The 25,415-nt window shown below is 37.1% G+C and overlaps 1 protein-coding gene across 3 annotated transcripts in view; it reads right to left on the reverse strand.

Annotated features, from left to right (window-relative positions):
- The window catches only part of GFPT2 (glutamine-fructose-6-phosphate transaminase 2), a 56,678-nt gene extending 32,263 nt beyond the window's left edge, over window positions 1–24,415 (reverse strand). The window contains exons 1-2 of one of the 3 annotated variants that reach the window (XM_074212208.1): window positions 24,214–24,415; window positions 1,998–2,105 (exon numbers count right to left, since the gene is read on the reverse strand). In XM_074212208.1, coding sequence (XP_074068309.1) covers window positions 1,998–2,105; window positions 24,214–24,220 — 115 coding nt within the window. In that variant the 5' untranslated portion in view covers window positions 24,221–24,415. Of the gene's footprint in view, window positions 1–1,997; window positions 24,160–24,213 lie in introns of those variants that run through there. The other 2 variants (XM_074212209.1, XM_074212207.1) reach the window with 2 other exon arrangements.
- Window positions 24,416–25,415: the final 1,000 nt, after the last annotated feature.

Below are 25,415 nucleotides of genomic sequence, written 5' to 3' on the forward strand. Positions count from 1 at the left end.
AGAACAGACTAGCTTAGTGGAAAGAGTTTCATCAACAAAAAGTTGACCACAAGGTGGCGAATTTTTTGTCCTCTAGCTCATTTAAGAGATGATGCATAGTGGATTGAAAGCTTGCCTCAGAGTCAAGAAGGTCAATACTCAAACATGGAAAAGTCATTTAAACTTTCAATGGCCCAGGCAACTCCTTAAGACTATAAATTGCAAAGAAGTTGTTTAAAACACAGAACTGATCATACCACTTTCCTATAGGATATCTTCTTGCTTAATCAAACCAATGAAATCACAAGGCTAATTAAAAATATTTTTTTCTGCTTGAAACAATTCTGTCTTTATTACTTTGCAGAGGCTGACCACTCTTCCCCTTCTCCCGACCCTTCATGTCTAGAATGCATTCCTTCCTCACTTCCATGTTTTAGAAAGATGAGTTTTTTCAGTGCTTCACTTAAGTATCAATTTGTATGTGAAGAATTTCTTGATATATTGAACTGCTTATGTTTTTGCCTACTTATCAAAAAAAAAGGAGAAACAAACAAATGAAAAACCCAAAAGAAATAAAAAAAATTTACATTTCATTTCACTTTTGTCTCTGGACTGTCCTCATTTAGCTCACTGGCACTCTATCACTGGCAGGTATATAGCAGGCAATTACTAAAAGCTTATTAAGGCAGGTAGATGGTACAAGGATTAGAGGGCTAGGCCTGGAGTCAAGAAGACCTAAAGTTAAATCTGACCTCAGACACTTCGTAGCCCTGGTTGTCTTAGTTTCCTCATCTGTAAAATGAACTGGAGACCTGCCGAGAAAATCCCACATCAAGTCACAAAGACTGGACAAGACTGAATGACAATGACAAAGATTTGTTGATTGATCAATCTTCTGAAGCATGAAGTTTTAAAAAAATTATTATTAGCAGAAGAAATACCTTTATCATATCTACTGAAAAGTACTGAAAGGTGAAGGAGTTTCCAAAGAGCCAGCACAGTGTGCTTAAAATATAAGGAGTCTGAAGAGATTTGGGTTCAAATCCTAGTTCTGACACTGTGTGACCACAGACAAGTCTCTGACCTCAGTTCCTTTATTTATAAATTGGGATAATAATACTTACAGTACTTACCTTATGGGGATAGATAATCCTTGTAAAATATCTTACAAAACTTAAAGTGCTATATAGACGTGAGGTATTATTATTCTATATGCCAACTATCATTAAGCACTTGATTAGATTAATTTTAGGGTTAACATCAATATCACAATATCACAAAAGAAGGCTTCGATAAATACCAAGAAAGACTTATATGAACTGATGATGAGTGAAGTGAGCAGAACCAGGAGAACATTATACAGATTAATAGCAGCATTTTATCACGATCAACTATGAGACACTTGACTGTTCTTAGAAATACAAGGATCAAAGATAATTCTAAAAGACTTGTGATGAAAAATGCCATCCATATCAAAGAACTATGGAGTTTTTTTAAGGCTTTTTGCAAGGCAATGGGGTTAAGTGGCTCGCCCAAGGCCACACAGCTAGGTAATTATTAAGTGTCCGAGGCGAGATTTGAACTCAGGTACTCCTGACTCTGAGGCCAGTGCTCCACCTAGCCACCCCAACTATGGAGTCTGAATGCAGATTGAAGGATACTATTTTCACTTTTTTTTCCTTTTTTATGGTATCCCTTTTTATTATGATTCTTCTTTCATAACAGGACTAAGATGGAGATATATTTGACATGAATGTACATGTACAACCGATATCAGATTGGTTGGGGAGGGGGGACGAAAGGGAGAGAGGGAGAAAGATTTGGTGTTCAAAATCATACATAATATTGAAAATTATCTTTACATGAAATAGGAAAAAAATAAATACAAAAAAAGGCTTCAATAAAAAATACTAGAAAATGGTTGAATTGTGAAGAGCAAAAAGAAAATGGATGTTTAGAAAAGGGAATGAACATATTCAAACTAATTAATGCTAATTTTAGCAGAAAAATAATCATACCTGCAGAATCATATCCTCTGTACTCTAGCCTCTGAAGACCCTTTATTAGTGTTTCAAAAATCTCCTTTCTTGTACGGGGCACTCTGTAGTTCATATAGGCAAAGATTCCTATCAAAAGGGAAGAAGAGAAAAAGAAAAAACATAAAAGTAAATACATGTTTATAGGCTATTTGGAATGCATCAAATAGTAACCTGCAATAAAACTGAATGCAAGACGTTAAAATGATATATGAATATTGTAATCCAATAAAAGGCATAGCTGTGAGCCTGAAATGAATGAAAAGAATCCTCTAACTAGAAGCAATCTTTTCTAATCTGCCAAATGGAAGGGTTAGAACAGCTGATCTTTAAAATCCTTCCAATTCTAAAACCTAGCATCCTAGGAACTCTTAATTATAATGTATCTGACTTAATAGAGGGAAGTAATTGACCCAATTCATTCCAAAATTACCTGAATCTGGAGTGTATAATATTTTTATAAAGCTTTTCCTTCCACATTACATTTTGCCTTCTTAATTCTCAAATAAATTTTTCTTTTCTAAAATCTTAGAAGGATAACTTTGTGGGCTATTGCTTAAAAAGTATAGGTAAAGGCAATGTGGAATTCAAATAAATTCAGTGGTAGGATTCAAATAAATTAATAACCAGTTCTCTGCCCTAATGGCCATTTTAAGTATATAAAAAGATATACTGAGAGGTAGTTTAATATGTCATGCATTTAATACTCAAATAAGAATGATAAAAGAGTTACACAAAACTAGATTGTTATATTGTCCGTAGTAAGCAAACACATCCTCATGGAGAGAAAGCAGCCACATGACCACAGCAGCCAATGTTGGAGCAAATGCAGAACCAAAAATCATTCGGGGGGGAGGGGTGTTGAGATTCATTTATTTATTTATTTTAATGTTTAAAATAAATTTATTTACTTTTAAATTTTATAATTTTTCTCCAAATCTCACTTCCCTCCCCCCACCCCCCACAGAAGGTAACCTATTAGTCTTTACATTGTTTCCATGCTATTCATTGATCTAAATGGAGAAAAATCATATCCTTAAGAAAAAAAATAGAAGAGATAGCAAGATTACATACTAAGATAGTGTTGTTTTTTTTTTTTAAATTAAAGGTAATAGTCTTTGGTTTTTGTTCAAACTCCACAATTCTTTTTCTGGATACAGATGGTATTCTCCATTGCAGATAGCCTAAAATTATGCCTGATTGTTGCACTGGTGGAATGAGCAAGTCCATTAAGGTTGACCGTCACCCCCATGTTGCTGTTAGGGTATACAGTATTCTTGTGGTTCTGCTCATTTTGTTCAGCATCAGTTCATGCAACTCCCTCCAGGTTTCTCTGAATTCCCAGCCCTCCTAGTTTTTGTTTCTGTTTTTTTAGATTTTTGCAAGGCAAATAGGGTTAAGTGGCTTGCCCAAGGCCACACAGCTAGGTAATTATTAAGTGTCTGAGACCTGATTTGAACCCAGGTACTCCTGACTCCAGGGCCCGTGCTTTATCCACTGCACCACCTAGCCGCCCCTCTCCTGATTTCTAATAGAACAATAGTGCTCCATGAAGTACATATACAATAATTTAGAACCAAAACTCATTCTACCTATTCCAACTCTTCTTTTCTTCTACTTCTTTGTCTTCTGAAATGGACTATAGGATAACCCTTGAAATCTGAATTTCTTTTGGTTCATTGTGTCTTAGTTTCCTGTTGGTTTCACTGTTCAGGGAATACCAGAGCTTCATAGTATCTTGGGGAAATTTGGGGCATAACACAAAGCAAAAACAAATTATAGCTTGTCACCCCCTAGTTGTTTGGCACTTTTTATGTTATATGTTTGTTTACTTAAGTAGCAAAAACAAGGGAATTAAAATGTAGTATTTCATCAAAAGCATAATGAATTTTAGGAAATGAATAAATAAATATTACAAGCATAGTTTTATCAATATTTTTTTACCTGTGGACAGAATGAACATTACTATGGGTACTTAGAAAATGCTGTTGTGCAGGTGGATGCTAAAAAAGAGTAAGGATGAAGCATAGAGAGTGGAGGGAGAAGGGGAAAATATGAGGGACTTAATGATGATGAACTGCATGTATTCCTGCATAGAAAAATGACACTGATAATACTCATACGAACCTTCTCAATTAACAGAGAAGGTAGAAGGAGCTTTTATAGATGAAGCACAGTAGAAAACTGAATTTGAAGATATATTGTGGTATAAAAATGGAGTCAATAGATAAAAGGGAAATGTAATGGGAGAGGGGCAGCTAGGTGGGCTGTAGTGGATAAAGCACTGGCCTTGGAGTCAGGAGTACCTGGGTTCAAATGCAGTCTCAGACACTTAATAATTACCTAGCTGTGTGGCCTTGGGGCAAGTCACTTAACCCCATTTGCCTTGCAAAAACCTAAAAAAAATGTAATGGGAGAGAGAAAAAGGAGAGGAGGAATAGGCTAAGACATTTCATATAATAAGATTTTTCTTTATTACAATGACCTATTGCAACGATATGGAAGGGGGAATGAGGAAATCTTTGCTCTCATCAGAGGTGGCTAGGAGAGGAAACAGCATATATACTCAATGGGGTATAGACATGTGGAGTAAGGAGAGAGGGGGGACAAGGGGAAGGGGTGGGGATATGAATGATGGAGGAGAGGAGGGACCATGGAGGGAGAGTGGTCAGATATAACACATTTTCTTTTTTACTCATATGAACCTTCTCAATTAACAGAGAAGGTAGAAGGAGCTTTTATAGATGAAGCACAGGAGAAAACTGAATTTGAAGATATATTGTGGTATAAAAATGGAGTCAATAGATAAAAAGGAAATGTAATGGCCTGTCCCGGACTATAGGGCCAGGTGGATGCTGGGCCTAAGGTGTGGTATGGGGGCTCAGGGCCTCTTGGCCCCAGGACCAGGGATCTGTCTGCTGCACTACTCAGCTACCCTACAGCAGAGTCGGAGTGAGAGGAGAGAGAAAATATAGTACATGGTAGTGGAGAAATACCAGAGGGAGTTGCAATCAGCAATGACAATGGTGGAAAAATATGGAAGTAACTTTTGTGATGGACTTATCATAAAGAATGTGATCCACCCGCAACAGAGTTGGTGGTGTTGGAACACAGACTGAAGCACATTTTTTATTATTATTATTTTTGGGGGGTGCAGGGCAAATGGGGCTGGGTGGCCTGCCTGGGGCTGCATAGCAGGGTGACCATTGGGTGTCTGAGGCAGGCCGGATTTGGACCCAAGTGCTCCGGGCTCAAGGGCCAGTGCTCTGTCTGCCACCCAACCGCCCCTACTATTATTACTATTTTATTTTATTTTGGATCTTTTTTTTTCTTTTTTTGGTTTTTTTCAGGGCAGTGGGGTTGGGGTGGCTTGCATATCACACAGGTGGGTGATTGTTGGATGTATGGGGCCAGATATGGGCTCGGGTCAGGGCTGATGCTCTGCCCACTGAGCCACCTGGCCATACCTACAATTTTAATTTTAATTTTTTCTCTCCCCCTTTATCGCTCAAGTAAGTCTATATTTTTTGGGAGGGGGGGTATTGTGTTTACTCTTAAACAAGAGTATTTTATTAATGTATAGAAAACATTATTTGTACAAAATGAGAATAAATAAATATTAAATTAAAAAAAAGAGTAAAGAATAGGGCAGCTAGGTGGTACAATGGATAGAGCACCAGCCCTGGAGTCAGGAGTAGCTGAGTTCAAATCTGGCCTCAGACACTTAATAATTACTTAGCTGTGTGGCCTTGGGCAAGCCACTTAACCCCATTGTCTTGCCAAAAAAAAAAACTCTAAAAAAAAAGAGTAAGGAATGTAAATTTGTGATTTCCACATTGGGTGGCTACCCAAGTGCCCATCTTAGAGAGAACCTTAATTACAAGTGCAAGTTTAACAACCTGTTTGCTGAACTCAACATAAAAATTAGATATCAGTTCTGCTGAACCTGTGCAAAACGGTTGAATCCCACCACTGGGTAAAAGATTTGTGATCTATTCAGAATATCTGGTGTAGGAGCTCCCTCCAACAATTAAGATCAAGGTCCCTGTGGCAAGTTGTTTATGACATGATAGATAAATCCAAGAGAGTTTCTTTAGACATTGAATGACTTGCTTAGAGTCACATACCTAGTAAGTGTTGAGAGGTAGCATTTGAACCAGGTCTTCCTGAATTCAAGGTTAGCACTCTATCAATTCTACTATATATCTCTTGGGATTAAAATGAATATAATTGGGATTTAATATATCTAGCAAATAAATTACACTTAAAATTGAATATTGGTTATATTTGTATACTGTACATCTTATGCTTGGTTACATTCATTAAACATGTATATGAATTTGTAGCTTGATTATACTTAAAAGAATTAAGACTCCTATGCTACCTTTAAGTCAATTTGAAATAAACAAAATAATGTAAATAGAATCTCCCAAATTCTCAGTTAATTGAAATTGATTCTTCTGAATGTTGAAGGATATATAAATTCATGTACTAGAGTATAAGCCTCTTGAGAACAGGGGACTGTTTTACTGACCCTTTATTTTTCTCATATTCCTTAGTGCAAAGCCTTGCACAGGATCCAGTCAATTATGGACAAATGAATGAGATCATAATAAAATTCCAGTAGATCTTGAATAATTAGCATCAAATCTTTTTATAGCTATAGCAGCTAGATGTTATATTGTTGATAATAGAACTTAGTAATGCTTTTTATAATATCACAAATGGCTTATGTTCTTATCTGGTTTCTTGGCAATAACATCTAATATTGCATGCAATTCAACAAATAGAACTTAATTAACAGCCATCCTGTATGCCTAGAGGCAAACAACCATAAATGATCAACAGCTCTATATCCATTTTATTTTATTTTTTAGGTTTTTTTGGGGGGGGGGAAGGCAAATGGGGTTAAGTGATTTGCCCAAGGCCACACAGCTAGGTAATTATTAAGTGTCTGAGACTGTATTTGAACCCAGGTACTCCTGACTCCAGGGCCGGTGCTTTTATCCACTGAGCCACCTAGCCGCCCCCTGTATCCATTTTAAAACAGAAACTTTTTACCCTACATCCAAAGACAGACATATTATTCTTTTCAATTATGTTTTTTCACTCATTTCTATGCCAAAATTTATAATACATTTAAAGATATGTCCGACATGTATATTTAGTGTGGCATTTTTTTGACTACGGAGTTGCAGAAAACAGCCTTTTGGAGACTGCCTTGACAATGTTACCAATATGTTATAATTGTTAAAGAATCCTTGTTTCTAAGGAACTCAAGTTCTGCTTCTGCACATGAAAAGCAGAGGCTCAACTAAAGTCTATGAAAGGAATAGTTTCAGACTGGGCAGCAAAGAACCTCACATTCCCCTCCCCCCTGTAATAGATATAACCTTCAACATTAAGCATGCACAGTTCTTTCTCCTTTATTATTTATCTATGTAATAGTGCCTTACATTTATGTCATAATCTTTTATATGATACATCCTCCACAATAATACTGCATTAAGAAGTGAGGTGTTATCCTCATTTTATAGGTGAAAAACTGACTCTCATAGAGGTTATGTGATATGTCCAAGGTCACATGAAGAGTAAATATCAGAATCAGTAATTCAACGCAACTTTCTCTTCTGATTTCAAGATCTCTAATCCTCTCCATTCTTTGCATGGTTTTTTTTTTTTTTTTTTTTGCAAGGCAATGGGGTTAAGTGACTTGCCCAAGGTTTCACAGCTAGGTAATTATTAAGTGTCTGAGGTCATATTTGAACTCAGGTCCTCCTGCCTCCAGGGCTGGTGCTCTATTCACTGTGCCACCTAGCTTCCCCAATTCTCTCCATTCTATTAAAATGTTTTATTGATGCCTTAAAAATATTATTATAGTCTATATCGGATTATTTGCTGTCATGGGGAGGGAAGAATGAAGGAAGATAGAAAATTGTGGAATTCAAAAGCTAACAAAAAGATGAATGTTGAAAGCTATCTTTGTATGTAATTGGGAAAAAAACATAAAAAAAGAAATATCACTACAGTTTCTCAATAACAACCTCTTGCCTGCTGCAATAGAATCCTCTCTTGTACAAAGGACAAAGATGAACAGTTCAGCAAAAATAAAAAAAAATGAAACAAAAAACCTCAGTCCACAGCTATGCAATCCTGAATGACAGAAGCTTGGTTCAAAACAAACCTGTGGCACTTATTACATGTAATCTTGGGCAAATCATTTAACTTCTCTGCATCTCAGTTTCCTCATTTGCAAAATGATGGTATTCGGCTCTAGAGCTTTCTACATTACATTTCTTGTTCTGTGCTTCTCTTTCCTCAACAAAACATCCTTTCTACTTGATTCTTATTGTGTATCATTACCAATATTATACCAACATAGCATTTATCCAGAGTTCTTATTAATTTAAAAAAAGACAGATTTCCTAATTATGTCTTTCTATACACATTGCAATTTTCTTTAAGGAGCATCCATGTTGGTAATCCGTAAGGTTCCAAGCCTCTCCCAGTAGACCACCAATTAAGAGGCGAATGAGGCCCCTAAGATAAATTTAGATGAATATGATGGTTAATGTTGAACTGCCTTGTCAAATTTAAAGTGCAAATCTCTTCTTTTTAAGTAAGTAATAAACAGATTTTTTTTTCAAGGAATGTACTTTGAAAGGGTATCTATTTGTAGGGAAGTATCTTGTGTCAAAATTAAATTGATTAATACATTTTTAGAATAATGAAAAATTAAATTATGAGGAAAATATTTCCTTGATATTTTAAAAATGAACTTTATTAGGTGCCTGAACTGCAGCTTTAGGAATAAATCAAAATATATATCTTAGAATGAGCACAGGACCTGTGCAATAGAATGCAACAGAAATAACGATAGTCCCTGTGATTAATAGTAGCAACTTATCACCTGGAGTTCTATATTTGTTCCCTTTAAACTGGTCCTAATTCAGGTTAGGCTATCTGGGGTCAACTGGATAACACCTAGTATGGACTCAAGTCCTATAACCTTCAGGTTTACCTTACTGTGCTGTGGGTCCAAATCTCATGGGACTACTTTAATTGAGTAGTCTCCAAGGTGCTAAAAACTGGTAGGTTAGCTACATCCTTCACAGACCCTACTCAATGTATACTAGATTCTGGAGATACAGAGACAAAAATTCTGTTGAATACAATATGTATACATAAAAGCATACAGAAATGTATACAGATATCTATCCCAAAAGCCTTTTAAACACCAAGAGTTAAAGTTAATTGTGGTGGGGGGAAGGGAAATCAGGAGAGGTCTCCTGTGGGCAGTGGTACTTGAGTTCATCCTTCAAGGAAAATAGAAATTCTCACTAAGAAGTGAGATACAGAGACAGTTCATGCAAGGGCATAGAGATAGGTGATGAGAGATGGAATTCTAGTTGTGAGAAACAGTAAGTTGAATGTGGCTGCACAGTAGAGTGTGAGAAGAGAAGCCTTAAAAAACCTGGAGAGGCAAGTTAGACCTAAGCAGGAAGGGTGTTAAGGGACAAACTGAGAAGTTTGTGCTTGATTCTAGAGGCAATAGGGAATTACTGGAAATAAATGAGTAGGGAAATAATTTGATCAGATACATACTTCAGGAAATATCATTCTGACAACTCTATAGAGGATGAATTGGAGAGGGGTATGACTTGAGGCAGGGATAGCAATGAGGAGGCTATTCCAATGGTGTTTATCAGACAAAGAAAGAGAAGGATGAATGAGAAATTGTGGAGGTAGAAGGAATAGATCTGGCAAGGTAGGTATATTGGATTAGGATTGGATTGATAGAATGAAGAAGAAGGATGACTCTGAGGATGTGAATTTTAGTTATTGGAAAGATAGTTGTGCCCTCATTGGATACAGGGAAACTCAGAGACAGATGGTTTTGGGGAGTAAGATAATAAGCTCTCTTACAGACATTTGAATTTAACATACCTACAGGATGTTCAGTGAGACATGCCCATTAATTAAGCAATTAGAGATATGGAACCAGAACTTAGAAAACAAGCCAGAACTAAATCTATAGATCATAGAATCACTGGCATAGAAATCATCATTAAACCTGTGGGACAAAGTCACTGAGAGAAAATAGACAAAGGACCCAGGAAAGAATCCCCACAGGTAAGGGACAGGAGATGGATAATGACCTAGCAAAATAGGCTGAAATGAATGATTGGACAGATAGGAAGAGGACTAACAGAGCAATGTCACAACAATCTAGAAAGGAGAGAGTCTTCCAATGGTCTGCAGTAAATTCAAGATAAGGAATAAGAAAAGACCATGGTATCTATTTGAAGAAAGTCATTCTAGTTGAGCAATAAGGCAGGAAATAAGACTGCAAGGAATAGGAAGGCAAGTGAAAGGAGAAGATGTGGAGGCAATGAGCTTGAAAAAGCTTTTTTTTAAAATGAGTTTGTGAAATGGAAAAATAATATATAGGATACTAGCTTAAGGTAACTGTTTTTAAATGAGGTGTTTTTAAAAATAGGAATGTTGCATATACAACCTATATCAAATCACTTACCCTCTCAGAGAGATGGGAGGGGAAGAAAGGGAGGAAGAAAATTTCGAACTCAATTTTTATAAAAAAATGTTAAAATTGTCTTTATATATAATTGGAAAAAATAAAATACTATAAAAAGAAAAGCTTAGAGATATGAAATGAGCTAGCAAAGAAGGACAGATTGAAGATTATAGAGAAAGGGGAGATTCATTGTGAGGGCAATCTGCTAGAGATTGGAGGAGCTAAGATCATAGGTACAGATAGAGGGATTGACCTTGTTGATGAGAAGGGGTACTCTTTATCAGATCAGAGACTGGATAAAGGACAAGAGAATGAGACTTTATATCTAGGGGTTTTAAGATTACTTCAAAACAACAATACATGTGCTAATTTTAAAAAAGAATAAAAAAAGAGAGGAAAGAAAAGAAATTCACATGGGAAAATTAACCTGCAAAACACAGAAGAGAATGACTAAAAACTGTGTAGCAACAATAAAAAAGTTCCATCACACACACACACACACACACACACACACACACACACACGTTATAGGAAAATGAAAACAAAGAGAAGTTCACAGAAGGAAAGAAGACCACAATAATAGAAGACCTTCAAAAGAAAACTGAATGTATTACAACAGTCTCCAGTGATTAATAATTTGAAAAAGAGATATAAAAGAAGATCTGGTATCTATAAAGATGGAATTAAAATAAACAAAGAAAAAACCAAAAACAGACAAACATGGGATTCAAATAGTTTGGAATGTTTGGCAGAGAATCTTAATAAAATTCTCTGAGGAATAGAATGATCCAGATGGATGACAAAACTGCCTAGGCAGTAGAACAAATTAAACAACAGCACAATTGGAAAAAAATTTTGAGAGCTCAACAAAGGTAATGGAGCAAAAGGACACAGCTCAGTGAAACAATCTAAAAATTATTGTTCTTCCAGAAAAATATTAAGTAACAAGATGCACCAATATCATAATCCAACATCACATAATTAATTTCCCTGAAAATATTGACACCCAAGGGCTAAGTGCAAATTAATGAAATGTATAGGAATGCCAACAGGTAGGAAGAGCCCTAAATTTTATACACACAGAAATGTAGGGAATAAGCAGCCAGGAAGAAATTTAAACAATATAACACACACACACACACACACACACACAAACTTGTACGCCATTTCTCAATTACATTAGAAGCTAAAGTAGTAGTTAGAATGCAATATACTGAAAGGCAACATTTTGTCAGGAAGAATTTTGAAAGTTACAGGTAGGGTAGTCAAAAAAAAAAAGAGAGCTATTGAAGTATTTTCTTAAAATGCACAGAAGAGAAAGAATCCAAAACAAGCAAAGAAGTATCAAAAATTTCATGCTGAATTTGCTATGTATTAATAGAGAAAAGCAAGATATGCATAATAGGTTTCCTATGTAATCCTATTTTTATTCTATTCTAGTATGCTTATGGAGATATTCATTTTATTCTATTTATTATAAAGTCATAATCTTAAAAGTTTTTTTTTTAGGTTTTTGCATGGCAAATGGGGTTAAGTGGCTTGCCCAAGGCCACACAACTAGGTAATTATTAAGTATCTGGGGCCGGATTTGAACTCAGGTATTCCTGACTCCAGAGCTGGTGCTCCATCCACTGCGCCACCTAGCTGCCCCCAAAAGTTTTTTTTTTTTAAAAAGAAAGAAAAGCAAAGGAAATTGGTCATTATTCTAATTTTACTTTCTATAGTGAAACAAGATATTTTATCAGGAGTTTTATGTATACATTTTAACACCACTGAGGAATTTTTAGCTTTTCTAAATATTGTGTGACACAGGCATGATGCACCAATTAAGCATGACAGAGAACTTATTATAAAATTAGGTATGCCAACACCAAGGTCTAACTCTAAAGAAACTCTACCTTTATTTTCTTGTTCTGATCAGAAGGCCATAACCACCCTTAATGCCTCTGTAATGAAACTGGTTGTACCCTTTTTTCAGTGCTTTTGCTTTCTCTTTGCTCTATGTTTTGCTTTATTTTATTTGAGTTTAAAAAACTTACATATCATCTATAATAAAAGGTCAATTGATTTATACATTACCATATACACAAGTAAAGTAGCACTAGTTCAAAATTTTTGTAAGGCAAACCAGCCATTAATCTTATTAACTTAATGTTTACATTCCCTAAGGAGTTAGAAGATTGTTGTCTCTTTGTTGTTCCATCATACAAAAAGCAAGAAAAAATATCTAAGTGTTATATGATAAACTTCAGAGAAGAGGAATAGTAGAAAACAGATAATTCCAGGAAAGGAGATCATATTGTACCTTAAATGTATTAGTCATATATGAAATTCAAACCAATGAATAAATTTTGGGGAAGAGAAAGAACAATTCTTAAACTATACTTTCTAGAAATGGATGTAAAACAAAGTAATTAAATATATATTCATTCTATTTAGAAAGTCACTTCCAAATAAATTATATTCTCTCTCACCAGAGTATTTTCCATTAAAATATGTCTGCATGCATACAATACACATGTGTACATACACACACACATATATACATATATATATATGTATGTATGTAACTCCAGAGTCATCTATAGTTTTCCTGATTTATATCTTGCCATTAGACCCATTTGAATCCAGGAGAGAGAGTGAGGCTGGTGGTGAGTCTGGTGATGACTGCATAGCACTCCCTCATTTAACTCCAATTCACTTGTGAGTTATGACATCTTCCTTATGCCATGGTTCTCTTTGTGAATGAAGGACAAACACTACCACCATCAACACACATACACATATATGTATGCATATCTCTACCTCTAATATATATTATCAGAGGACCATCACCACACTTAGTACCTCTATAATGAAACTGGTTTTACTCTTTTTTTGCTACCTCTACTTTTTCTTTGCCCCAAGGGATTTTGTTTTACTTTGTATATAAACATATATGCAGACACATACACAAAATATGTACACATGTATGTACACACATGTGTATATATGTATATACATATATTTAATACCTTATTGTGAAAAATCAAAAATGAACAAACAAACCTATAAACCTCTCTGAGACCCCAGGAGACTCATAAACACAAGATTATCTTTGTTTAGGATACTAAGCATGTTCCCTTTTCCTGCCTAACACTCATACCCTGACATTTTATAATCATTCTGATCAGAGCCTCTGCCATCATTCACTACCTTCTACCTCTAGCACTAGAGTCAGGAAGTCAACCGTTCTCTCCAAAGCAAGATCTCACCCACTCTTTATAAAAGCCTTAATTTTCAGTAGCCTCAGCAAGCTGTGATGGTAAGAAAGTAACTGTGACACAGGCATGATGCACCAATTAAGCATGACAGAGAACTTATTATAAAATTAGGTATGCCAACACCAAGGTCTAACTCTAAAGAAACTCTACCTTTATTTTCTTGTTCTGATCAGAAGGCCATAACCACCCTTAATGCCTCTGTAATGAAACTGGTTGTACCCTTTTTTCAGTGCTTTTGCTTTCTCTTTGCTCTATGTTTTGCTTTATTTTATTTGAGTTTAAAAAACTTACATATCATCTATAATAAAAGGTCAATTGATTTATACATTACCATATACACAAGTAAACTAATAAACTAGTGTACATTACTGTATACTAGTAAACTAATAAAAATAATTACATAACCCAATATGGTAAGAGGAAAATAAAATTGAATAATTATAATCCTGAATGTAAACAAAATGATTTATACAATATGTATAGTTGAACATTATTGGTTAACTTCATGGGAAATACTGGAGTGGGATATGGGAGAGACTGGCAAAGGAATCAGAGTGCCTACAACAAAGCAGGTGCTATACTCTTTTAGCAAAGCAGAATTGCAGTAGTTCAAAAATAACTTGAGATGTGCAAATTTAGAGACATCTCTACTCCAGATATTCACGTGGACTCTTTGTACCTGACCTGTGGTAGAGCCTTCTGAACTAACATTGGTCTGATCAGTCACAGACACATTGTACCTTGTCTCCTACATAACGATGTCTGATTCTTTGGTGAAACGCCCTGGTTCACTTAAAAGCTGAACCAGTTTCATAATTCAGCTTGTTTTCTATAGTTGGTGTTGAGTCAAATCTATATTATTTCTATCGCCTATTTTTTCCTAACATTGCTCCCCCAAAAGGGCTTACAAGAAAAATAAGACTTGGGACTGGGAAATCATACAATCATATAAATTCCCATAAGTAACCAGCTATCCAGCTTCTTATTTTATCCTGAGTTACTTGCCTTTCTCTGAGCTATAAGGCTAGTAAGTTTATTTTAATACAGAACATTTTTCCTTCCCCAACAGGTACAAAGATACACAAAGTCAAAAGGATGATTCCAGATGTTTAAAGTTTTCTTAAATAAATTCATAGTTTATTTAATTTAGCAAATATTTAGCAAATGCATATAGTTTACATAAGAATTTCTCTTGGGGTAGCTAGGTGGCGTAGTGGATAAAGCACCAGCCTTGGAGTCAGGAGTACCTGGGTTCAAATCAGGTCTCAGACACTTAATAATTACCTAGCTGTGTGGCCTTGGGCAAGCCACTTAACCCCATTTGCCTTAAAAAAAAGAATTTCTCTTGATAGTTGAAAATCTGAAAAAAAACCCAAATCAGCTAATATTTAAATGATTGTGTGTGTGTGTGTATATACATATTGGCACTATTTATGTAATAGGACTGAATAGGAACATATATTTAGGGCTGGAAGTGAACTTAGAGGACATCTAGTAAAATCTTTTCAATGCTGCAAATGAAGAAATCTTGAAAGGTTAAGTGACTAATTTCATACAAGACAGATATGGTAGAGCCAAGATTTGAACTCAATTCCTCTGGTTTCAAAACATATTCATTACCCTGCATGGAGTAGTTCATCTTTACAATCTTCCAAATGATCCCAATCTTCATGTAAAAGTCCGTAAAGACAGAGAAGTATTGCTTATAAGAGTCACAAAGTTCAAATAAGTCTAGCCATTAACTGTTGTACCAACAAATTTTTTTTTATTGTTTTTCATTTTTGTTTTCAGCATAGACACCAATAGAATTTCAAAATCTATTTGATTATAAGGGTCTCCTTCTGGCTCTAAAACTCAGTGAGGGATCATGTCTAAATTATAGTATCTAAAACTTCACTATTCCCAATGGAAAAGTAATGTTTTCAAGAACGGTGTCTTGAAGACTAGGAAACCAAAAAGAGGAACATTTTTACAAATATAAGTAGAAATGGAAACAGAATAATTCCTTTTGGATAAAAAGAAAGGATGAACCTAATTCCCAGGAACACTGGGAAATCTATGGCCTTGATTTTCTCAGTAACTGAAAATGGATAAATGTTTGGTTAAATCAAGAAGCAATATGGAAAAGAAAAGGTTCCATCTAATTCAAATTATCTCTCTTGTTCTTCTTTAAGGGCAGGTAGGTGATGCAGTGGATAAGAGTAAAAGACCTGGAGGCAGGAAAATTCATCTTATTGAGTTCAAATTTGACCTCAGAAACTTAATAGCTGTGTGAATTTGGGCAAGTCATTTAATCCTGTTTTCCTCAGTTTCCTCATTTGCAAAATGAGCTGGAGAAGGAAATGGCAAACTACTATAGTATCTTTGCCAAGAAAACCCTAAAATGGGGTTACAGAAATGACTGAACAGCCAAACACTTTTAAGATCCCTTTCCAGCTTTAATGTGATACTGAGAGTTTAGGGAGATTGCTTCAAGTTAATTGTACAACTAGTATAAAGAACACTGTCTCTCAAGTACTGGGTCTAAATTCCATAATAAAAAAATTAATAAATAATATTCGTTCAGTTAAATTTCCTAAAACTATGGAATTTACTGAAGATCAAGTTGCTTATAGATTCATGCCTTTGATATATAGACTTAGAAAAGATAATGAAAATAGAGCAAAAATCAAATATATAATTCAAAACCATGAAAAGTAATTCTGACAGCCCAAGCAAGTAGCACAAAATATCCTTCAAGTCAACTTTTTAAGACAAATTGATTTGGTGGGGGATTTCAGAAAACCCCCATGACTGAGTTACTAAAGTACCTTAGGTTCATTCTGAGCAGTCCCAAGGGAGGAATGTCAGGCACAAGATCATAGGGGTGGATTATGAAGGGTTTGGTGAGGTATTGTATCATTAGGTAACTTTTTTATTTCAACTAGTTTTTCTTTTCTATTAATTTAATTTAATTCTATTAATTTAAATTCATTTTTGCATTTTAAAAGCATTCATTTAAAATTTTTTGAATTCCAGATCTTTTTTGTCTCTACAGTCCCTTCCATACTTGTTGAGAAAGCAAGTAATATATCAATTATTCATGTGAAATCATGTAAAACATATTTCCATATTAGCCAAGTTGCAAAAATAAAAAAGCAAGAAAAAAAATGAAAAAATTATGTTTCAAACTGCACTCAGTCTTTATTCTCTCTCTAAAGGTGGCTAGCATTTTCATCATGAGTCTTTTGGAATTGTCTTGAATCATTGGTGAAAGTAGTTAAGTCTTTTGTAGTTGAACATTGTTAACAGTTCTCTTGATTCTTATTTCACTCTGCATCATTAGCTAGTTATTCCAGCTATCTAGTTACTAAGCTCAGATACTTTTATATTGTTGAAAAAAATGCCACTGCTCTCTAAACTTCTATGTTCTGGGACAAATCCCTGAGTGCTACACTCTAGGGAGTGCTAAATTGATAGAAACGACCTCATATTTGCTGCTACTGACATGAATATTAGAGTCTGGTTTTGTGAATCAAAATTGCAGATTTGAAGACTGCTTAGTGAATATATCTATTTCAGAGTTGTTGCTGTTGTTTCAATCCTGTCCAACTCTTCATGACTCCATTTGGAGTTTTCTTGGCAAAAATACTGAAGTCATTTACCATTTCCTTCTCCAGCTCATTTTACAGATGAAGAAACTGAAGCAAAGGAAGTTAAATGACTTACCTAGGGTCATATAGCTGTATGTGTCTCAGGTCAAATTTGAACTTGGGTCTTCTGGCACACTATCCACTGTGCCACCTATGTCAGAGCTAAGAAGATGTACATAGCTACTACCATATGGTTTGGCTACCCTCTTCCCTAGCTAATGGATAAAGAAACACATATAAGTTTTTCTCCAAGCTCTATTTTTTTTTCAATAGTTCTATTGAACCTTTAATTTCTTCTAGAGGCTTATAGTAGCAGATTAAAGAATTTTCTATCAACCTGATCTGTTTAATGTTATCAAAAACAATGTATTAAATCTGCAGGTGGCATAAAACTGGGAATGAAAATCAATATACTAAGCAATAGAATCAATATTTTAAAAAATCCAAATAAGTCATAGTGATGAGTTAACCTAGTGAAATGAAATTTGACAGATAAAGCTAAAATGATCTTATGATCTTAGTCTATGTTAGCAGAAATATGATATTCAGAACAAGAATATAATAGTACCACTGTATTCTATACTGGTCAGATCATGCCAGAAAAATTGTGTTTAGTTCTAGGTGCTGTAGGAGACCCTGGAAAATGGAAGTTTATGATTTTAAAATCATTTTGTATAAAGAATTGTTGAAGGAACTAGGAATGTTTAACCTAGAGAAGAGAAACTTAAATATGGTAACCTAATAATTTAAAAAGAAATTTAATAACTAGAAATATTGAAGGAATAGCATGCAGAAGAAGGATTAGGCATTTTATATAGCTCTAAAAGGCAAAACTACAGCAAATGGGTAGAAGCTACAGGAAAACAGATTTAGCACAACATGAGGAAGAATCTTTTAACAACTGGAGCTGTCCAAAGTTGATATGGGCTAAGTGAGTTCTCTATAACTAGAAGTGTTTGAACACTTGGAATCTCTACTTGTCAAAACTGAATATATATACCTTTAGTTCACCATTTCAGTCAATAAGGATCTGCTGCAGAGGGACTACTTACACTGAGTAGAAAGTTATTTCAGAGAGGCAGAGCCAAGATGGCGACAAGAGCGGATGGTGTCTTAGGTGCTCTCTCATAAATCTTCGAAACTAAGGACTCTAACTAAATTTTCGGGAGACAGAACCCACAGAGGGACCCAGTGAGGCGGTTCTCCTACTCAAGGTAACCTGGAAAAGAACAGAAAGGCTTTGCTCCCCAGGGTTGGAGAGGCAGCACGCCAGAGGGGTGGCCCGCCAAAGCAAAAGTTATTTCAGAATATTGCATAGTTCTGAGGATACTGTTCCTTTGCTCAAAAATTTTAGTTGCTTCTTATGCCTTTGTTTAGTATTCGAGGTCATATACATAAATTGGGACCAATCTAGGTTCTTTAGCTCATATTACTTTTCTTCACACACTCTAACTACATTAGACTATTCTTTCTCCATTATATCCTTCACTTTTCTGCCTCCAAGTCTTTCTTGATGCTATGTCCTAAGTATGACATGCCTTCCCTCCCTTTCTTTATCTTTTAAAAATCCTAACAATATTTTAATCATGATTCAATTATTATCTTATTAAATGAAGTTTCTTGATCCTTCTTCATCCCTCTGCTGCTGACAAAATTCCCTTTTTGATCTCATATAGCTATCTCTCAAAACCATAACACAATATTATGTTAGCAAGGTATTTATCTTTTCTCCCTATTAGATTTCAAACTCATTAGATCGGGAATTAGAACTTATTAAACTTAATATTTCTCTCAGCACCTAAAATGGTGTTATGCTTAAATGCTTGAAAACTGTATGTTCAATTCAGGGGTGTACTGGAATCAGCTCTAAATTTTCAGTGTGATCATTTATACAACAGAAATTAACAGTCACTGCAAATCAAACATTCTGTTAATTGTTTAGGCTTAAACACATTAACCTTAAAAGTTTGTATGCATTCCCCCATCCCACCCAATCTGGTTGCTACATATCAAATTGAATTATAAAAAATCATAAAATGTCAGACCTAGAGAAGACCTTAGAGACAATTTATTCACTTTCTTATATTTTACAGTTGAGAAAACTGGATCCCAGAGGGTTAAAATAACTTACCCTAGGAAAAATAGCAAGACAGAGATGAAGAATCCAAATTTTCTAACTCCTAGCTTCATGTTCTTTTTTCAAGGTCACAATCCTTTAATCTAAATAATCTCCATATCTCTCCAATGCTGGTTACATAAAGATCTAGTTTTATACAAACCAAAGCATCCACTCTGTCTTCTGTAGGGTTTTGTGTCACTACATTCTGGCCATTCTTCCTTAGACTCCTGCTAGATTTTCATCTATTGGTATGCTCAAAACTCTATTTCTTCTCTTTCCTCTTCATATGTTCTCCCTTGGTTACTTTATCTACTCCCATAAATTCACTGATAATATCTATGCAGATAATCTATATCCAGCCTCATCTCTCTCCTGAGTGTCAATTCTAGATCACTAACTGCCTATTGGATATATTCACCTGGATGTCCCACAAACTTCTCAAATAAATAAATAAGAATCCTAATGACTTTTCTTTGCCTTTCTTTTTAAAAGATTATCTTCATTCATCCTCTATTCTGGAAGAAAATTTAAACTCCCTTGCTTGGCATTCTAGGATTTCATTTTCCTTTCTCACCTATTTCTTTTAAATCCAACTCAAATGCCATATCCTTCATGAAGCCTTCCTTGATCTTCCACTTAAACCTCACAATGCTTTTAAAGCTTTGTTTCTAATACATTAAATGCACTCAACACATAGTATTATATAGTATGGTTCTCTATTTCTGTGTGATCCTAGGATCAAAAAGACTTAAGTTCAAATACTGTCTCAGATGCTTACTACTTGGGTGACCTTGGGCAATTCATTTAATGCATCTTCTTCAGCTTTCTCATCTATAGAGGATAATAATAGTATCTCCTTCCCAAGGTTTTTATGAAAATGAGATATTTGTAAAGTGCTTTGTGAACCTTAAAGCATGATATAAATGCTCATTAAGATTAACTCCTACTGCATTACAGGATGCTTTCTTTAATAAATGTTAAATCAATGAATCTACTACCATGGACAAGGCACTATGGAGGACACAAATACGTTTTTCTGAACCAACATGATGAGACCATTTTCTCTCTTCCCACCAAAGCTGATAATGTTCTTTCCTTCCCTGAATCTCTTCTACTTTTATCATGTCATATGTTACCCTCCTATCCTTCCCTAGACTATAAGTCTATAAGTGTAGATTATGAGCCAATGATAACAGGCATGGTGTGTTACCTAATCTTTGAATCTCCTTAAGTCCTTAGCATATGGTAAGTCAACCAACTAACATTTATTAAGTGTCTACTTTATGCAAAACACTGTTGTGCACACAAAATCATTCACTAAAGTATACTGTTCCTGCCATCAGGAAACTTGCAATCTCCTTAAGGAGATAGGAAATATACACATTAAAAAATGATTAGTATCATAAGGCAGTATATGACTAGCATACACAGTAAGTGCTATTAGATTCATTTATCATAAAGACTAAGATGAGGTAAGTAAAAAAGTTTTTCCAAAAGGTAATGGCACTTGATCCTGTCCTTAGAAATTGATTGTGGTTTAGGCATATAGAGAATCTAAATGTTGTTCTAGGTAAGAAGAATTGTATTGGCAAAGAGATTTGGAAAGTTGGGTTGGATAGGTCTTTTGAGTAGTAGAATTATTCTTTTGGTGTGAAGGTTGAAAGGACTAAGACTGTAAAGAACCTTAAATATTAGGCTATGAAGTAAGAAGTTAACTGCCATAATAAGGAATTACTGAAGTTTCTAAAAAGGAATTTCTAAAAATGATGATTAAGGAAATATTTTAGGAAACTTTCTGACCATAGTATAGAATTGGGACTTTTTTAGGGTATGGAGGATAAACATTATGGCATAAAGGAAAAAGCACTGTATTTCAATCTGGATTTCAATCTTATTTCTTTTACTCATTACCAGTTAGATCTTCTGGAAGTCTCTTCATTTCACTGAACCTCAGTTCCTTTATTTATGAAATGAGAAAGTTGGACTAGCTAAGTGCTAAGGTCTCTTCAAACAAGTGCTCATTAAGTACTAAATGTGTTGTTGTTTGTCCTTTGTTCTCAAAGAGGACCATGATTTTGGGAAGGTAATATCATGTCTTAGAAGTGAATTGAATATAAGTGAGGCCAGACTCACTCTCTCCTCTGGAGGCATCTGAATCAATGACAAAATATAGATCAGGACAATTGGAGATGGCCCCAGATGCAGTGGGAGACCTTTGTTTCCTGCTTTGTCTTTTTTAAGTTAAGGTCTTTAACCTGTCTCAATTTGTCTGAGGCAACATCTATTCAATGATTAAGGTTAAGTAAGAAATGAGACTTAAAAGGGCTCATTTTATCTAATCAAAAAAAATCAATCTGACAGGGGAAGACTCAAGGCCTACAAAACCTCTTTAAGACTACAATCAAGAAAGATGTTTCTCTATGCATCACAAAATCAAGATCACACAGATAAGGAAACAACCCTAAGAACTTCCTTCTCCACCAGTGTAAATACTCACCAAATAGTCTCTTTATTCTTAGAGGAACAACCACAAAAGAAAATGCTTTTCTGTACAAAAGATATGTTTATTTTGTAAATGACAAAAAAAAAAATTGACAAAAGGTTCTGCTTGGCCTATTGAGGCATGCTACTTCTCAAAGGCCCTAAAATAAAACATAAAAGAGCACTGGTTACACCATCTGGATTTTAATGTCCATAAACTAGCTATATTACTTTGAGCAAGTCCTCCAAATTCTCTGGGTCTCATTTTTTTTCTCCAAGAGGAGTAGGATGAACATGATTTTTAAGGAGCCTTCTAACATTCAATTAGCCTAAAAGCAAATACCATCAATAATTTTATTCATCCAAATCCACTTTAAACAGGAATAAGGTAGAGAATGTGTAGCCTTTCTATATAAAGTCTCTTTTTCTTTTCACTAGGGTCCAATTCCTGTAAACACAGCAATGCCCACACAAGTTACAGTGAAAGGTCTCAGAGAGGGACCTTTCATAATTTAAAAAGTTTGACCTGGTATTCAGCCACATTTCATTGGTTTTGAGTAACTTTATACCACTTTAGGAAAAAAAAAAGACACACAGTGACCTTTTGTCCCAGCAGGAGTTATCCTGTTCCTACTCTCCAGAGGGTCTTACTGGCTGCAGATACACCAGGAGGACGTCTAAAGGGATTATAGATGTGTGCATGTTCACAGCTCAGCCAGTAATAGAACTTCTTTGCCTCTCCTTCAATCTCCATGATACCACACTATTAATTCTGAGGGAGGCAAACTTCTGTGCCTTCACCTGAAGGAAATCACTGTCCTCCTTGACTCATACAAGATTTCCATTAAAAGGAACTAGCTCCCCCCACCCCATGACATTTCCTGTTTAGCAATATGTTAATACCACGAAAAACTACTAAATAAACTAAATGATTATTTCAAACCTGGATTTTTAACAAGAACTGAACTTCTAAATATTCATTCCAATTCCTTAAAAAAAAAAGGAATCAGGGACTCCCATTATGTTGTTTAAAGGGAAGGGAAAGTAGAAGGAAAAAGAGTAGGAGAAAGGAGAAGAAAGAGGAGGTGGAAAGTGACAGCACAAGGGGGTTGCTCAGTAACACCTCTACAGTAGGGAGTGGGGGAAGAGGTGAAGCAAGAGGGAATTCAGAATCCAAGGATTTCCCAGGCTAGGGGGATGGGCAGGCAGGTCCATTCACGGCTTCCACAATAAAGGATACGAATTGAGTTGTGACTTTCCAGGCTCAGGAATACGTGTGCAGGGAGAAAGGAAAATCACTGCTGAATCCCAACAGCTCTGGATCTTGGGGTGGTGGAGGGTAGGGAGGGTTCTGCCCATTTGTGAGAGGCGTGGTGAGAATTTGTGCAGGAACACCTTCTCAGAGACAGGCCTGAGCTGATGGGAGCAGGAAACGATTCTAGAGCTATCTCCCGTATTAGTGACAGGACTTGAGAGGTGAAGGTAATATTATTGAAGGAAGTATTCTCGTGGGGTGGGGGTAGGGGGTGGGGCAGACCTTTGCTGAGCAGATCCTAGACCTCCTCTATTGGGAGGGTGAGCTGTAAGCTAGGCAGATCTATGAGATCCAGGGGAATGGATATATAAGGGTTCGAACATAGAGGGTGTCAAACCCCTTTGCAGGGAGAGTTGAACATTCTCCTCTTGGGGTAGGGGTAACAGCAATCTCCTTTGTGGGTGGCTTTGAGTCTTTTACTGGGGTGGGGGGGGCTGGAGGGTGGTGTTGGCTTAGGTGGATAGACATACTCCTCTAGTGAGGGGACATACGTTGCTGGGAGGGGTGGATTTCTTCCTCTGGTGGGGGCTCAGATTTCTATTTTGGGGGCACCCCTCTCTAATTGGGGGGTGGTCTTCTCTGTTGGGCGGAGTGGGCATGCGGTCTCCGCGGAGGACGGGAGCAGATTTCTCTATTTGGAGGAGGACAGATCCCTCTGTCTAGGAAACACCTCTATTGTGGGACTTCCTTCCCAGGGCCAGGACAGGGATATCCCGACGCTCCAGGAGCGGGCCGCGTTATCCTTCTCAGGGCTGGGGCTAGGGCGGGACCGGCTGGGTCGGGGCCGAGCGGGGCTACTGGACGGCAGGGGCCGGAGAAGCCCCGGCTCTTCCCCGCTTCGGCCTCACTCACCACACATCTTGTAGGCTCCGGCTCTGCCTCGTCTAGTCTCGCGTCTCGTGCGGGAGGCAGGACGGGCTGGGCGTCCACTGTCCGCCTGTCAGCTCGGCTCCGCTGGACTCGGCTCCGCTGGGCTCGGCTCCGCTGGACTCGGCTCCGCTGGGCTCGGCTCCGCTGGACTCGGCTCCGCTGGGCTCCTCTGGGCTGCGCTCGGCTCCGCTGGGCTCCTCTGGGCTGGGCTCGGCTCCGCTGGACTCGGCTCCCGCGGCTCTCGCCCTCCCTCTCTCGACTCCCTCACAACGGCCCGCGCCCGCCCCGAGCACGCCTCTTATGTGCAGAGAGGCCAGCCAGTGGAGTTGGGGAGGGGGGTGGGGGGGTGGGGGTGGTTTGGGGAGTGAAGGCTCTGAGCAGCGGCTGCACCTCCTTTTCCGGCTCCTCATAGGCTGCAGGTTGTCTTGGGAACGCTAGAAGGGTGGGAGGGAAGATCCTCAGGGGAAGAAGGGGGGGGGGCGATGAAGGATAGAAGAATAAGAAGGGTAAGAGAGTCAGTAACTGAAAAGGAGGATCAGAGAAGAGGAAAAGAAAGGGAATAGAGGGAGATGGGCAGAAGAGAGGGGAGAAGAGAGCAAAGGAGGGGAAGATGGAGGAAAATGTAAGAGGGGGGAAAGGGAAGAAAAGGAGAAGGGAGAGGGAGCGGGAACTCTGCTTCTAGTGGGTGGTGTCTGCACTGGCGGCGCTGCATCGACTAGTGGACAGCAGATGGCCTGACGGCTGTGTGGGGCTGTGGGGGCGGGGGGCGGCGGGTAGTGTCAGGAAGTGGGACCCGGGAAGGCATTTATGAAATGTCTGGGAATTAGGCTCAAGCCATATCTGGGGAGCAGTCCTCCGGGCACCTTCGGAAAGCTAGCCCAACCAAGGTGGGGCGTTGATCTGGCTTGGGGAGGCAACCTCACTTACCTGCTGGACCAGGAGGGACAACGGGACTGGACGGAAAGGAGGAAGGGACAGTTTAACAATCCACAGTTACCCACCCTTTGCTCTCAAAGGGATGAATTTCCTATCTCTCCCCGCATCTTATATGATTCTGTTATAAATACACCTATTTAGTACATTTTTCTGGGTTTTCTAAAGTAGCAGCACTATTTACATGTCCGGCATGCAGGAAAAAAAATAAATCCCCCACCCTGGGAAAATATTCCTTGGCTTCTGGCTGC

This window comes from Macrotis lagotis, chromosome 1, assembly GCF_037893015.1.
Source record: "Macrotis lagotis isolate mMagLag1 chromosome 1, bilby.v1.9.chrom.fasta, whole genome shotgun sequence".
NCBI lineage: Eukaryota > Metazoa > Chordata > Mammalia > Peramelemorphia > Peramelidae > Macrotis > Macrotis lagotis.